This window comes from Pristiophorus japonicus, chromosome 10 (genome assembly GCF_044704955.1).
Source record: "Pristiophorus japonicus isolate sPriJap1 chromosome 10, sPriJap1.hap1, whole genome shotgun sequence".
Classification (NCBI taxonomy): domain Eukaryota; kingdom Metazoa; phylum Chordata; class Chondrichthyes; family Pristiophoridae; genus Pristiophorus; species Pristiophorus japonicus.
In genome coordinates this window covers 115,935,561-115,952,431 of record NC_091986.1, presented here as the reverse complement: position 1 = coordinate 115,952,431, position 16,871 = coordinate 115,935,561, and the positions used below count along the sequence as shown (strand labels likewise).

The 16,871-nt window shown below is 42.8% G+C and overlaps 1 protein-coding gene and 1 long non-coding RNA gene across 3 annotated transcripts in view; one reads left to right on the top strand and one right to left on the bottom strand.

Moving 5' to 3' along the window:
- hikeshi (heat shock protein nuclear import factor hikeshi) overlaps positions 1-8,405 on the top strand; it is a 33,530-nt gene extending 25,125 nt beyond the window's left edge. For both annotated transcript variants that reach the window (XM_070892014.1, XM_070892013.1), the window contains exons 4-5: positions 3,145-3,263; positions 4,907-8,405. In XM_070892014.1, the coding sequence (XP_070748115.1) occupies positions 3,145-3,263; positions 4,907-4,961 (174 nt within the window). In that variant the 3' untranslated portion in view covers positions 4,962-8,405. The remainder of the gene's footprint in view (positions 1-3,144; positions 3,264-4,906) is intronic.
- The window catches only part of LOC139275069 (uncharacterized), a 71,979-nt gene that overhangs the window by 20,094 nt on the left and 35,014 nt on the right, over positions 1-16,871 (bottom strand). The window lies entirely within an intron of this gene.

The window sequence follows — 16,871 nt, the reverse complement described above, 5'->3', positions numbered from 1 at the left end:
ACATTCACATTTGTAATTGTAAGCCTCCCATTTGCCATTTCCTAAGCATTAACATATTTTATCTTAATCTATTGGCCACTGGGAGGGCAGTACATTTATAATGAGAAAATTGCTTATAGTAGAGTTGATGTCAGTTACAATATAGAGATATTCAGAGGGCTGAACAGATTTGTTTTGCACCTTTTATGATATTGTCATCTTTCATTTAAGTGGAGGCCTGTGAAATACTTAAGATATATCCATTAAACCTTCCACAGCTATTAACTCAATGGGTACTGTTTAAATTTCTCTAATTGAACAAATGCAGAAAGTGTGTAGGAGACAGTATGACTTAGTAAATCATTTAGAAGGGAGCTATACATACTCTGTGATGCAGCTCGAGTAAAATGTAGTCAAAACTGTTAACAACCTTGGGGCTGTAGCAAAATATTGTTGCTAGTTTCTGACCCATTAAGGTATTTCTTTGCATTTTAAGCCTATTCTTTTGTGGTTAACCCCAACTGGCTGCAGATATTGAACAGATTCTGAATGCTTGTAAGGTAAATATGCATCTCGTTAACAGCTTTGGTTTCAGTAGATGTGGTATCCAATATAGGATTTAAGCCATTTGGAAGTTCAATCTTTGCAGTTTTATCATTGACATTTCTGCTCCATAACCTGATTGATTAAAGCAGATTCCAATTGATAGAACTAAGAATTAAAAAAAATTAAGTTATACATCACTTGGTTTGTGATTCAGCCTAATGACCAGGTGTCGTGTGTTGGCTGTCTCTCCACAGTTCCAGATTTCCACTGTTTTCAATTTGGTTTCTCGATCAGTTTTTTTTTGAATTGGCTAGTGCAAGTGTTTTTTTTCTATCCATAATTGGAACCCTGGCAAAACGTGATATAAGCATAGGACCTATTTATACCTTGCTTCACACAGGTTTATATTGCTTAATCTTTATAAAAGATTATGACCCAGAATTTGTTAGAGCAAGGCATCTCGCAGCGTGTCCTTGTTCAGTTCGACTTGTTCCTGCACCCTTCAGTTCAAAAATGTTTCGCCCATAAAGTTGCTGGAAGTGAAAGCTGATAACGAGGACAACTGGAACCTTGACAAAGGACCAGTGCATCTCCTTAATCAATGAGATTTAAGGATTGAGAAATAAACAGGAAGGACTGAGAAGGAGGGTGAATTAAAGTGGGTGAATTCAATGTCAAATCATGTACAGAAAGAGAAGTAAAAGTGAGGGAATGAAAGCTTGAATTAAGAGAAGAAATTATTTTTTTTAAATTGACGTTTTAAAAATCTCCAACTACAAATTACTACTTGCAGGAACAAGACTCCATACTTTTAATTGTTCACTTTTTGGGTTAGAGAGATTGATTGGCAGTCACTAACAATCATCACGTCATTAAAAGGGTACTTGTGCTATTAAATTGGTAGATTTAACTTTCTATGGCAAATTCAATGGACAATTAATGTGTAAATGCAGCAATTTCATGAAACTCACGGGGGAGGTTAAGTGCGAGATGCTATTTTCGTGAAACTAATGGTGGAGCGGCACAAATTGTCCAGCAACTTATGGTAATTTATAATTCAAGGTTATCTCTTCCTCGCCACAAGTTATTGGCCGATTGGTACATTAATAACGGTGTGTGTCATTTACACGGTGTTATTTATTCAGCAAATTCTGGGCCTATATTTGAATCAGTTGCACGTGAATATTGTATAAATTAATTTATGTTCCTATTTTCCCAGTTAAAAATTCATAACAATTGTAGCTTCTTTGAAATTAACTTTTTGTATTTTTTTGCCTTTGTGCTTGGATGGGGTTTCCAAATTTGCTTATACATTGTGCTAGATCAAAAATTAGTATAATAGCCATGGTACATTTGCCAATAAAATCTTATCTTAAGTATTCAGTATAAAACTATTTTGAGAGTCCTAAACTATTCCTTGACATTTACCTTTCCTCCCAATTACGTTTTCTTTTTGTACAAGTGTTGACGTTAACAGTAATCTCAGTCCATTGCAGACTGTTATAAATTCACGACTACTGTAACTATCTTCTCGGGTACAGTAGTGCCAGTCATTCCCTTAAGAAATCTGACTGTCTATTTTTTATGGAGGTTGATTCCCATTGCCCTATATCTACTTGAGCAATAGCAGGATCCAGGAGTGCAACAATAAAATTTGCTCGTGATCTGGACTGCATTTTTGTGTTTTATGCATGTGTACTCCTTCAATCTCCAAAGGTGGACTGAGTTAGCACTGGGTAAGGCAAAGTTTGATTCAAATTGTAAACTGCTTTATTCTATAGTAGGTAAAACACAATGAGATTGTGAGCTACTTGATATAATTGTTACAACTTCTGTTCGTGTATTGTTACAAAATAAAGAACACATGAGCGCTAGCTACTCTGGTAGTATCACAGAGTTTATAAACATACTTTCCTACTGCCCAGGACAGTGGTTTGCATCCTCCTTAACATTGTTGTTTGACTGCCTTTTTGGAGTTTTCTGATTTTTTTAAAAGTTTCTTTTGTAGCCCCCACAGATCAAAAAAAGGTTCCACATCAAGGTGCGAAATGTCTTTCTGAATAGCTAGACATGGCTAACAAAGCGTTGGTTGTTTGATTCTCCCGAGGCAAAACAATTTCACATTTCCTTTTGTAATTATCATTACGGAGTGATGAAGAAGCCGGAAGTGGAGTCAGAATGGCTCGAATTACACTTTGCAAAGTAACTGATTACGTAGGCAGTCGGGATCTAATTTAACATTCCAGAGAAACTGCTGGGCATGTCTTATCCTCCAAGGGGACGAATCGGAGCTTTAGGTGTTACAAATAAACACGTCCTTATCATTAGTCTGCTAACCAATCCATAACATAGCATGGAGGTTTTTTTTGGAAGCTAATCCCTTTCAGGCACACTTTTTCTAAAAAGCACATTTTAACATAGCTCGTGTCCAAGTGCTTTCTGTGAAAGAATCCGAAACTGTGACACAAACTTTCTGTAGATTTCTAATACAAATGCTGCTCTGAAAATCTGCTAGCATAATTTTTTCTTATTTCTGGTATTTTACATAGTTGTATGTAGAATAATGAATGCTACAGTCTGAATACCCTATAAATAATGACAAATTTCTCATACTTTCAGTTTACACAGAAGATGTTAGACAACTTCTACAATTTTTCAACCTCATTTGCACTGACCCAGGCTCAGATGATCCCAAATCCTTCTGAGATGTTTATCCCAGCAAGTATTGTCTTGAAATGGTAAATATAAATCTCTACTGTGGTAAATATAAATCTCTACTGTATATCCATTTACAACAGCAAGTAGAAACACAGTTTACTTTAATTGTACACACCTTGATCGAACTGTTCGTTTTAGACAAGTTCCCGGGCCGAAATTGCCCCTTCCCTTAAGGTCAGTTACCGCTGGAAATCGGCGGCCATGTGCGGAGTGGAATGGCCACCGATTTTTCGTGGAATGGCCACCATTTTGAAAATTTCGCTCATGCAGCATCCTGGCTGTGACCCGCTCTCTTTCCCCTCCCCCTACTGCTGCCGATTCGTCCTAAGTGCGTCATCAGAGCACGAATTGCCGATGTCCCCCACCCCCCCCCCCCCGCCCCGATCGCGAAATTCCACTGACAAAATCTTGCTCTTGCCGCTTGGTGCCACCGACAGCTTTTTCTGCCGATGCACTTTGCTTGGAGCGTGTTCAAAATGGTGGCGCGGCTGCCATTAAACTACTGCCACAGCCACCTTCTTAATTTTTTTTGTTGGCCGACTGCCATGTCGGGCCAACAATTCGGCCAGGCAGCCTGGCACTCCCTCTTGTGTGCCAGGCCACTGGCATGGCTATAATCCTCCCTAACTTAAATAATGGCAGTGGCTCTCCCCTTTAAGTGGAGAAACATGACGCGCCAGCACGATGACGTCATCAGCACTATGCTAATGACTGATAACGGAGGACTGTCCGCCCACCCCCAACTTCTGCCCCTCTGGTGTGCGAACTGCCGCACTTCCGCCCCCATTATGACCGACTTCCGGGCTGCTGGAAAAATGAAAAAGCCAAAGTGGAATTTCGCTCGAGGCCATCGCATCAACTGCGCCAGTAAAACCAGCTGAAACGGGGTAGGTGCGCCGCGTTTCTGGCGTTGGGCAATTTCGGCCCCCTCATCTCTCAATGCTATATGCATATGTGTATTGTATTATTAAACATTTTAATCTTCATTACTGGTTACTCTTTAAACACTTTACATTTTCCCTATGACTGGAAGCAGCTATCTGTCTAAAGTTTGAATTTAAATCCATCTTCTATAGAAATAAAAGTCTGGCCTGCATATGTAGGGCAGGGGAAATTTTTGATGGATTGGGAAATTATAATGGCATGTTGGAATTTTTGTTGCGTCTGTCGGGTGTGAAGCACATTGATTAGTTGTAAGCAACTCCTCTAAAATAAAGTTATCCATAAAACTGTTGTCTTTGTTTCACTGAAACACAACCAATGAATAACTGGTAGCTACCACATAAATGATCAGACTGCTGGAAAAAATTATTTTAATCTCCTTTATTGTATCTTCATTCACCGAAGTTAATATCCCTAAAAAACATTAAAATTAATTTATTCTGGACAAAAAACTAAATTTATCCACTATACATTATAAATACTTCCCATTAATTTTTGTGCATCCTAATTTGTAGTAGTCAATATGTTTTGAATGTTATTTTTTGCATTTAAAGGATTTAGACGGAAGAGATTGACCAAGAGGATCAGAAACTGCTAATGCATACTAAATTCTGTCGATACACCAAGAAACGAATGCCTTAATTATTTGAATGCTGTTTATTTTGCAAAGATAATTATGCTGCTAACCCCTTTGTATTTTTTCTCTCCTTCTACCCTTCAGGTATGAGAATTTTCACAGAAGATTGTCCCAAAACCCACATTTTTGGAAATCCTAAACCATTTTCTACAGAAGTTAATTGTTCCAACCAATGGTGTTTAATCTGTAAAAACGGATTTTTGCAAATCCGTTTCTTTTCTGCAAGATGCCATTTTTGAATACATGCTGCTTTTCATAGTAATCAAGCTGGTTTGAAAATTATTTTGGAATATGTTGCTTCCGATACCTGTCAACACTTGTGTTGCAATGGATTGTAACAATCTTTTTAATCATGTTTGAACTGACAGTTTTATTGTAACATACGAACTGGATCTAAATTGGCATTGAGCACCTGAGAAAGTTTAGAAGCTGTATTATGTTGTGAAACATCATTATACTCCATATGCCATGAGTAGGTTGTCAATCATCTAGACAACAAATCACCGGGATACATGTTCAAGATAAATCTTTATGAAACTATGCAATCTTTTTTGTTCCTGTAGTGTCTAGGATGTTCTCAATTCTCCACTTTCATCTTTTTCTCTCTATCATCAGTACCAGTCATTATATCTACTTTATGAAGAGGGGCCTTGTTTCAACAAATATTGCTTTATGTTAACTTATGTTTTAAATCCTATATTGATTTCTCAGTTCCAGTCAGTCATGTACATTACCTGCATGTGATGCTTTTCCTTTGTGATGACTATCTTGTTTTAAGATCTGATTGAAGTTCCAGAAGAAAGTGAACTGAAAAATTGGACCGCAGGCTGTTGCAGTGCTTAAAATGTGTAGAGGAACGCATAGGACCCAAAATTCTGCTCTAATTTGTATTTCAAAGCATTGCGATGTAGTTCCATGTTGATAAACTGCCTCGAGTAGAATTATGGGTGTAAATGAGTAGTTAGTAAGTGGTACCTGTCAGTAGTCATAGATTTCACATGGCTTTCACATTTGCAGTAAACCAAGGGTATTTCATGGAGTGATGTGCTGTATCTTAACCAGACAGGAGTAGGCCACTAGCACTAAAATAGAAAATGACCTATCTTTTCTTTTTGTACCATTGTATGTATCTGGAACTGACCCCCCCCCCCAAGGTGCAAAGCTTGCAGTAAATGCTGAAGAGCAGGATGAGATGGGGAAAAAACACCAGACAAAAAATTGAGGGAAAAGCTAAGTCTGCAGAATATATTTGTGGAATTGGAAATGGATATGTAGTAAGGGAAATTCGACTAAGTTGAGCTTGCAATCCTAATTGGTCAGACACTGTAAAAGAAAAATGTGTACAGCCCATAGAAGGGATAGGCAGTGCTTAATAAATATATGTTTTATTCATTCATGAGATGTTGGGTGTCACTGGCAAGGCCAGCATTTATTGCCCTTGAGAAGGTAGTGGTGAGCCATCTTCTTGAACCGCTGCAGTCCGTATGGTGAAAGTAGTCCCACAGTTCTGTTAGGTAGGGAGTTCCAGGAGTTTGATCCAGCAATAATGAAGGAACAGCGATATATTTCCAAGTCAAGATGGTGTGTGACTTGGAGGTGGTGATGTTCCCATGCACCTCTTGTCCTTGTCCTTCTAGGTGGTAGAGGTTGGGGGTTTGGGAGATGCTGTCGGAGAAGCCTTGGCGAGTTTCTGCAGCGCATTTCGTAGATGGTGTTGAGCTGCTTGAGTTTTGTTGGAGCTGCACTCATCCAGGCAAGTGGAGAGTATTCCACCACACTCCTGACTTGTGCCATGTAGATGGTGGAACGGCATTGGGGAGTCACTCACTACAGAATATCCAGCCTCTGACCTGCTCTTGTAGCTACAGTATTTATGTGACTGGTCCAGTTAAGTTTCTGATCAATGGTGACCCCCAGGATGTTGACGGTGGTAATGCTGTTGAATGTCAAGGGGATGTGTTTAAACTCTTGTTGGAGATGGTCATTGCCTGGCACTTGTGTGATACAGACATAGAAACATAGAAAATAGGTGCAGGAGTAGGCCATTCGGCCCTTTGAGCCTGCACCGCCATTCAATGAGTTCATAGCTGAACATGCAACTTCAGTACCCCATTCCTGCTTTCTCGCCATACCCCTTGATCCCCCTAGTAGTAAGGACTACATCTAACTCCTTCTTGAATATATTTAGTGAATTGGCCTCAGCAACTTTCTGTGGTAGAGAATTCCACAGGTTCACCACTCTTTGGGTGAAGAAGTTTCTCCTCATCTCGGTCCTAAATGGCTTACCCCTTATCCTTAGGCTGTGACCCCTGGTTCTGGACTTCCCCAACATTGGGAACATTCTTCCTGCATCTACCCTGTCTAAACTCGTCAGAATTTTAAACGTTTCTATGAGATCCCCTCTCATTCGTCTGAACTCCAGTGAATACAAGCCCAGTTGATCCAGTCTTTCTTGATATGTCAGTCCCGCCACCCCGGGAATCAGTCTGGTGAACCTTCGCTGCACTCCCTCAATAGCAATAACGTCCTTCCTCAAGTTAGGAGACCAAAACTGTACACAATTCTCCAGGTGTGGCCTCACCAAGGCCCTGTACAACTGTAGTTACACCTCCCTGCCCCTGTACTCAAATCCCCTCGCTATGAAGGCCAACATGCAATTTGCTTTCTTAACCGCCTGCTGTACCTGCATGCCAACCTTCAATGACTGATGTACCATGACACCCAGGTCTCGTTGCACCACCCCTTTTCCTAATCTGTCACCATTCAGATAATAGTCTCTCTTTTTACCACCAAAGTGGATAACGTCACATTTATCCATGTTATACTTCATCTGCCATGCATTTGCCCACTCACCGAACCTATCCAAGCCTCATAGCATCCTCCTCGCAGCTCACACTGCCACCCAACTTCGTGTCATCCGCAAATTTGGAGATACTACATTTAATCCCCTCGTCTAAATCATTAATGTACAATGTAAACCGCTGGGACCCCAGCACAGAACCTTGCGGTACCTAGTCACTGCCTGCCATTCTGAAAAGTACCCATTTAGTCCTACTCTTTGCTTCCTGTCTGCCAACCAGTTCTCAATCCATGTCAGCACACTACCCTCAATCCCATGTGCTTTAACTTTGCACATTAATCTCTTGTGTGGGAACTTATCGAAAGCCTTCTGAAAGTCTAAATGCAGCACATCGACTGGTTCTACCTTGTCCACTCTACTGGAAACATCCTCAAAAAATTCCAGAAGATTTGTCGAGCATGATTTCTTGACAAATGTTACTTACCGCTTATCAGCTCAAGCCTGAACGTTGTCCAGGTTTTGCTGCATGTGGGCACGGACTGCTTCACTTTTCTGAAGAGTTGCAAATGGAACTCTAGTGTCAACTAATTGCAGAAACTCATTGATCCCCTGAAGGAATTGCAGGCATCATTTAATTCAGTCTCCACATAGGTTGAAAAGCTTTCAAAACAGCCGTTGGCAGGATAGCAAGGTAATCTCTTTTGTAAACTCTTCAAATCAGCAGTTAAATAAAGGACTGGAGCTGCACAAATTGAAAATTCAGTAAAATTGTTCCAAAAATTACCAGGATGTTAGTATTTTATTCTCTCTCTATTTTAATTGTTCACAATGCAATAGAGATGCACTGGTAAGAAAGATTTTACAATGCAGTACACCCTTCATTTCAAATTTCAGGGCATTTCTGAAGCAACAAGAGAAAAACTTAACCTGATCTTTCTCGAGATCTATCACCTTTATAAGATTCATCAAAAAAAGTAACAGTGATATTGGAAAATAGTCTAGAACTAAGACATCTGCAAAGAACAGTACCCTTAATTTACCTGTGGGATTTGGTACCATTTTTTTCATGTAGGCCCCACTTCAATGCATTTTTTCAGCTAATTAAAGCCCAAGATCATAAATATTTATTATCAACTTGGGTTTTATTTTTAAATGTCAAACTGAGAATACTACTTGTTAAATTATGTTAGTGGGCTCAGCAGCCCAATCAGAAATTGTCTGTAGCACTCTTAAGAGTTAATAATATATCTCTTCTGCTTGTCCTTGCTTTCTTATATTATCTTTCTGTACACTTAGTTAAGCAGATTTTCTTAACTTAAAAATACATTTTCTACATTGTTTGCTCTGCCACCTTTTCCATCCTCTTCTGAATCTTGCCCTGACCTGTATAAGTGTAAACCAGCCAAATTAATTGAAGTTTCAATGCCAGTCTGAACACTGGTGATTGTGATGTTTCACTATCTATCCAACTCTATATTATCCATCCTAGACTGCTTGTTAAGGCCAGTAAAGTGCCTGGATATGCTAGATTATTAGAATAACATGACTGGATTTTCATTGAGTGCCAATGCTATCTTAAACCTTGTTCTCTATTTTAGTCCCCTTTTACCTACATGCAAATTGTTAAGAAACTGGATCTTGGCGCAATCTGGTTAGTTTTGCAACACTTTTATTATCAAACATGGATGGCCAAAACTACAGTAATAATACACAATACAGTCAACAAGTACCAAAGCAAATGCTGTAATAATAGAACATTGGTGCAGAATGTACAAGATTATACCTCTGGCTCAAGTGCTGATAATGATTCTGTTGTTCATTTAATCACGCCTACCTCCCACCCCATCACAGACTGTTCCTTTTGTTCTTTCCTCCCCTCCCCCCACTTTCCTTGCCTCCTGTGCCTGCTTAAAACCTGTACAGTAACATTTTCCAGTTCTGATGAAAGGTCATCAACCTGAAATATTAACTCTGTTTCTCTCCACAGATGCTGCCTGACCTGCTGAGTATTTCCAGCATTTTCTGTTTATATTTCAGATTTTCAGCATCCATCGTAGTTTGCCTTTGAACTAGTAGTGCAGATTGCTTAAAGACTGGCAAATGCATTTAAATATAAAGTAATACATATTTAGAATAGGAATTACAAACAAACTAGATAGGACCCTATCAAATGCTTAATGCTAGGACAGTAGTGCTGAAAATATGAGGCTACATCTCTTGCTCAGCATCCTCATCATCATAGTCGGAATCGAGGAAGACTTGCTGAGCTGATCAAGTGTGGTCAGTGCTTCGATGCTGGGGATGTTGGCCTGGTCGAGGACGCTAATGTTGGTACTTCTGTCCTCCAGGGGATTTGTAGGATCTTGCGGAGACATCGTTGGTGCTATTTGTCCAGCAACTTGAGGTGTCTACTGTACATGGTCCATGTTTCTGAGTCATACAGGAAGGTGGGTATTACTACAGCCCTGTCGACCATGAGCTTGGTGACAATTTTGAGGGCCTGGTCTTCAAACACTCTTTTCCTCAGGTGGCCGAAGGCTGCATGGGAGGCGGTGTTGGATCTCGTCGTCAATGCCTGTTCTTGTTGATACGAGGCTTCCGAGATATGGGAAGTGGTCCATGTTGTCCAGGACCGCGCCATTGATCTTGATGACTGGGGGGCAGTGCTGTGCGGTAAGGACAGGCTGGTGTTTAGCGTAAGGCCCATGCTTTTGTACACCTCAGTAAATACGTTTACCATGACCTGGAGTTCAACTTCTGTATGTGCGCAGAAGCAGGCAGCGTCCATGTACTGTAGCTCAACGACAGAGGTTGGGGTGGTCTTGGACCTAACCTGGAGACGGTGTAGATTGAACAGCTTCCCACTGGTTCTGTAGTTTAGTTCCACTCCAGCAGGGAGCTTGATTACTGTGAGGTGGAGCATGGCAGCGAGGAAGATTAAGAGGGTTGGAACGATGACGCAGCCCTATTTGACCCCAGTCCGGATGTGGATTAGTCTGTAATGAATCTGTTGGTAAGAATCACGGCCTGCATGTCGTCGTGGAGCAGGCGGAGGATGGTGATGAACTTTTGGGGACATCCGAAGCGGAAGAGGATGCTCCATAGACCCTCGCGGTTGACTGTGTCAAAGGCCTTTGTAAGGTCGAAGAAGGCCATGTATAAGGGCTGGTGCTGTTCCCTGCATTTTTCCTGCAGGTGTCACGCTGCAAAAATCATGTCCGTTGTGCCCCGTAGGGGACGAAATCCGCATTGTGACTCCGGGAGGAGCTCCTCAGCAACCGGGAGAAGATGGTTGAGAAAGACTCTAGCGACCACTTCTCTGGCTCAGCATCCAGTGAACATGGAGAATACACTTCTACATCTCCGTAGAAATGCCACCAGAATAATGAATTAGAGTTCCAAGCAGCATCAATTGACTCCTTAAAAAGGGGCCTGATAAGTACCATAATTGTATAATTTGCAACAGGATGAAGTTTAACTTTTGTCACACAGTATCGGACATGCTGAGTAAAATTACCAATTTATGCTGAATTGTGGGCAGTTTTGCATTGTATGTGTTGCCATTAGGAACTGAATTGGGGCTGTCCAAACTCTTATGGCAGCCTTGCAGGAACTGCTGGAGAAGAGACATTCATCCCACTGATGTGAGTTAATCTAAAACCCAGATTATAAAGTCAAAAGGACAATATGCTAATCCATAATGTCATTCAGTTCCCATATAATTTTAATAACAAAGTTGTTTTGACATGGTAAGGAAATGGTATGTGAAAGATAAATTATTCAAAGCAGGAGTACGCTGCACCAAAATTAAGTACATTCTTGTTCTTGTCCCACAATCACTCTTTTGACTTTAATAGAGACTTATCTTTGTCGAATCCACAGTGGGTATGCATTTTCATTATTGTCCTCTGATCATAACTTGCTCTTGTAGTTTATAGCAGTAGTCAATTCAAAATGGATTTGTCCTTTGAGAATGGTAATGGGCCAATATAAATTTATAGTGACAATGAACAACCCGGCACTGGCAGTATAAAGTTTGATTCTACTACCAATGAATGAATTGGAATGAGAAATTCTGTTCTGAAAAAGGAGGGAAAACAATTGATTTATGGTACCACATCCTACCATTTGCACTTCTTGCCTGTATAAGTAGCAAAACTTTGGCCACTGTCAAAGCTGCCTACTGAGAAGTGAACAAAAACAGCTAAGACTAATGTGCTCTTGCATAGCTCAGCAATTTACTCAAGTTAAAATTGATGTCACAAATACTGAGCAACATGGTACAAGCTTATGAGCTGCAGTAACACAACTATTCTGTCACAACTGCACAATTAAAATAGTACATGGTACTAAAACATAACCTTATGCCTACTGATTTAGGAAAATGCTCTATTAATGTATTGGTGTATATATTACATGCTCCATCAAAACATAAAACTACATTTTTACTATTGTAAAAGCTAGTAGGTGACATCTCAATGTAATTTTAGATACATTTTTAGATATTAAAAGACCAGGTCAGAGGCCCGGTTAGTTATACTTAGTTATTCACTATATAGTGCATCACCACCCAGTGCAGTAGTTATTGCATTTGGTAATCCTGTCATTACATAAATGAATAATTGTCTCTGAACTGTTTTGTTGGCCATTGCCTAATAATAACTTGATTCTAATCCTACTTTCTGAACTGTTGGACTGAAGAACACAACTATAGATGATTATCAGTAAGCCTTCCTTACAGTAAAGTTGTAACATTGGGGCTAAATAAATGTTGGAGCGTAAAAAGCAGTATGTGAAATGTAATAAATTACAGAATTTTATTCATTTAAATGCATATGTAATCCAATTACAAATTGATACGAGTTCTGGTTTATGCAAGAACATAAAGTATAGAAGTTATTTGGTGTATCAGATCTGTTCTTCCATAACACACATGAATTATCTTGTAATGAACTCTGGTGCGATTAATCCCTTGAGGAAAGATGCTGCAAAGTTTCTTGACCCAAAAAGTAATCAGGTGAAACCTCAGAGTATCAATCTAGCTCTAAGAACATAAATAGGAGCAGGACATACGGCCTCTTGAGCCTGCTCCGCCATTTAATACGATCATGGCTGATCCGATCATGGACTCAGTTCCACTTACCTTCTCGCTCTCCATAACCCCTTATTTCCTTATCGTTTAAGAAACTGTCTATTTCTGTCTTCAATTTATTCAATATCCCAGCTTCCACAGCTCTCTGAGGCAGCGAATTCCACAGATCCACAACCCTCAGAGGAAATTTCTCCTCATTTCAGTTTTAAATGGGCAGCCCCTTATTCTAAAATTATATCCTCTAGTTCTAGTCTCCTTTAACAGTGGGAACATCCTCTCTGCATCCACCTTGTCAAGCCCTCTCATAATCTTATACGTTTCGATAAGATCACCTCTCATTCTTCTGAATTCCCAATGAGTAACTCCAAAGCAAGTATATCCTTTCGTAAATATGGAAACCAAAACAGCATGCAATATTCCAGGTGTGGCCTCACCAATACCCTGTACAACTGTAGCAAGACTTCCCTGCTTTTATACTCCATCCCCTTTGCAATAAAGGCCAAGATTCCATTGGCCTTCCTGATCACTTGCTGTATCTGCATACTAACCTTTTGTTTCATGCACAAGTACCCCCAGGTCCTGCTGTACTGCAGCACCTTGCAATCTTTCTCCATTTAAATAATAATTTGCTCCTGATTTTTCCTGTCAAAGTGCATGACCTCACACTTTCCAACATTATACTCCATCTGCCAAATTTTTGCCCACTCATTTAGCCTATCCTTTTGCAGATTTTTTGTGTTCTCACATTGCTTTTCCTCCCATCTTTGTATCGTCGGCAAATTTGGTTATGTTACACTCAGTCCCTTCCTCCAAGACGTTAATATAGATTGTAAATAGTTGGGGTCCCAGCACTGATCTCTGTGCCACCCCACTGGTTACTGGTTGCCAACCCGAGAATGAACCATTTATCCCTACTCTCTGTTTTCTATTCAAATATTGAGTAGTTACTTGCCTTGACTTGACATATTTCACCATTTTTGATCATCTCTGGTTCCACTTATCCATATACAGTCTACTCTCATTCAGTCATTGAATCTGATCATGTATTTTGAGCATTAATTTCCCACTTTGTTATATTTATTTTCCTTAATTCAAATAATTCAGCTTTTTAGTGCAAACATAATCATTATTAGGAATAAACTGTGATCTTCAATAGAAACTTATTCAATTATTTAGTCACAAGATTAATTGGGATTCTGTTCCACATTTCCACTGTTGTGGGGAAAAAGAATTTCTGGTGATATCTTGTAATTACATTTTAACAGTTTATTTGAATCATAATGAGGATTGATAGTATTCAGATTTCCACCTTTGTTAAATCCAAAACCAAATGGGGCAAGCAGGGGTGGAATCATAACTTTAGAAAAATGGCTGCTGGCGGTGACATAAAATACAACAGGCTACATCCAAAGATATCAGAAGCATAGAAGAACGTTTATTACCTTTTGAGATGATGGTATGGGATTCATAGATACAACAATTCCATACAGGTATGTTGGGGGGAAAAAAAACGTTTTCATTTTTTCTTTAAAGCATTTTTTCAGTTTAGAATTTAAAAATGTGCTGGATTATCTGGTTCAAAAGTGGACAGTTCTGAGTCCAACATAGCCCCACCCTGTGAAGAAATACACAGTAATAGACTACTATTACTTGGCCCAGCTGAAAATATTTTTGCCTCAAAGAAGATTGTGCATTTAAGACCCCCTGCAGCACCTGACTACATAATCTGGGCTGGCACTTTTGGTACCATATTAAGGAAATGTCTTTTATATAGCCAGTTTCAGTGTTGTCATTTCTATGCTGGTGTTTATCCTTCACGAGCAGATATCCTATCCTACGACTAAAAAAATATCTCATGCCCATTCTGTTCTGTTCTGTTCCCATATCCTTTTTTCCCCCTTTCCTTCAACCACCTCTCTAACCGACTTTTAAATGTTGACATAGTCTCTTCAATCACTGGTAGCTCATTCCACAGCCTCACAACCCTCTGTGTATGAATTAAAACAGCTTCTCTTGCCCACAGTCCTAAATCTCTTGCTTTTAATCTTTTATCTACATCCCCTTGATCTAGACTCCCTCAATCACTAAAACGCCTATTTCTATCTATCAATTCCTTCATAATTATAAATATCTCTTTAATCTCTTCTGTTCGAATGAACATCGCTCCATTTTAAAAAGACTTATTGTACTTCCTCATGGGTGTAGTGTGGAGCCTACAGTATTCCCAAAGTTTTATATAGATTCTTCATCACATCTCGACTTATATTCTATATCTCTTGCCATAAATGGCAAGAGGTAAAAGGAGGGGGGTGGCGGGGCGAGAGGGGGGGGGGGAGGTGGGGTGGGGTGGGAAGGGAAGTGAAGTGGGGTGAGAGGGAAAGGGTGGAGGGTGAGGGGGGGAAGGGAAGTGGAGGGTGAGGGGGGGGGGGAAGGGAAGTGGAGGGTGAGGGAGGGAAGTGGAGGGGAAGGGTGAGGGGTGGGTGGGGTGGAGGGTGAGGGAAGGGGTGTGGAGGGGGGGGGAAGGGGTGTGGAGGGGGGGGAAGGGGTGTGGAGGGGGGGGAAGGGGTGGTGTGGAGGGGGGGGAAGGGGTGGTGTGGAGGGGGGGAAGGGGTGGAGGATGAGGGGGGAAAAGGTGGCGGCTAGGGGGGGGAAAGGGGTGGAGGCTGAGGAAGGGGAGGGGGGGAAGGGGTGGAGGCTGAGGGGGGGAAGGGGAGGGGGGGAAGGGGAGGGGGGGAAGGGGTGGAGGCTGAGGGGGGGAAGGGGAGGGGGGGAAGGGGTGGAGGCTGAGGAAGGGGAGGGGGGAAGGGGTGGGGGATGGAGGCTGAGGAAGGGGAGGGGGATGGAGGCTGAGGAAGGGGAGGGGGAGGGGAAGGGGAGGAGGGTGAGGGAAGGGGTGAGATGGAGGGTGAGGGAAGGGGTGGGATGGAGGGTGAGGGAAGGGGTGGGATGGAGGGTGAGGGAAGGGGTGGGATGGAGGGTGAGGGAAGGGGTGGGATGGAGGGTGAGGGAAGGGGTGGGATGGAGGGTGAGGGAAGGGGTGGGATGGAGGGTGAGGGAAGGGGTGGTGATGTGAGGGGAAGGGAAGGGGTGGTGATGTGAGGGGAAGGGAAGGGGGGTGATGAGGGGAAGGGAAGGGGGTGATGAGGGGAAGGGAAGGGGGGTGATGAGGGGAAGGGAAGGGGGGTGATGAGGGGAAGGGAAGGGGGGTGATGAGGGGAAGGGAAGGGGGGTGATGAAGGGAAGGGAAGGGTAGGGGGGGGGTGATGAAGGGAAGGGTGGGGGGTGGTGATGAAGGGAAGGGTGGGGGGGGTGATGAAGGGAAGGGTGGGGGGGGGTGATGAAGGGAAGGGTGGGGGGGGGTGATGAAGGGAAGGGTGGGGGGGGGGATGATGAGGGGAAGGGAAGGTGGGTGATGAGGAGAAGGGAAGGGAAGGCGGGTGATGAGGAGAAGGGAAGGGTGGGGGGGGGATGAAGGGGGGTGGTGAGGGGAAGGAAGGCGGGGTGGGGGTGATGAGGGGAGGGGGTGGTGAGGGGAAGGGAAGGCAGGGTGGGGGTGATGAGGGGAAGGATGGGGGGGGTGATGAGGGGAAGGGAGAGTGGGGGGATGATGAGGGGAAGGGGGGTGATGAGGGGAAGGGAGAGTGGGGGGATGATGGGGGGAAGGGAGGGTGGGGGGGATGAGGGGAAGGGAAGGGGGGGTGGGGGTGATGAGGGGAAGGGAGGGTGGGGTGATGAGGGGAAGGGAGGGTGGGGGGGGAAGGGGGAGTGGGGGTGATGAGGGGAAGGGGAGGGGAGTGGGGGTGATGAGGGGAGGGGGAGTGGGGGTGATGAGGGGAAGGGGAGGGGGAGTGGGGGTGATGAGGGGAAGGGGAGGGGGAGTGGGGGTGATGAGGGAAGGGGGAGTGGGGGTGATGAGGGGAAGGGGGAGTGGGGGTGATGAGGGGAAGGGGAGGGGGAGTGGGGGTGATGAGGGGAAGGGAGGGGGAGTGGGGGTGATGAGGGGAAGGGAAGGGGGGTGATGAGGGAAGGGGGGTGATGAGGGAAGGGGAAAGGGGGGGTGATGAGGGAAGGGGGGTGGGGGGTGAGGAGGGGAAGGGGAGGGGGTGATGAGGGGGAGGGAAGGGGGGGTGTGGGGTGAGGGGATGGGGGGGGTGGGG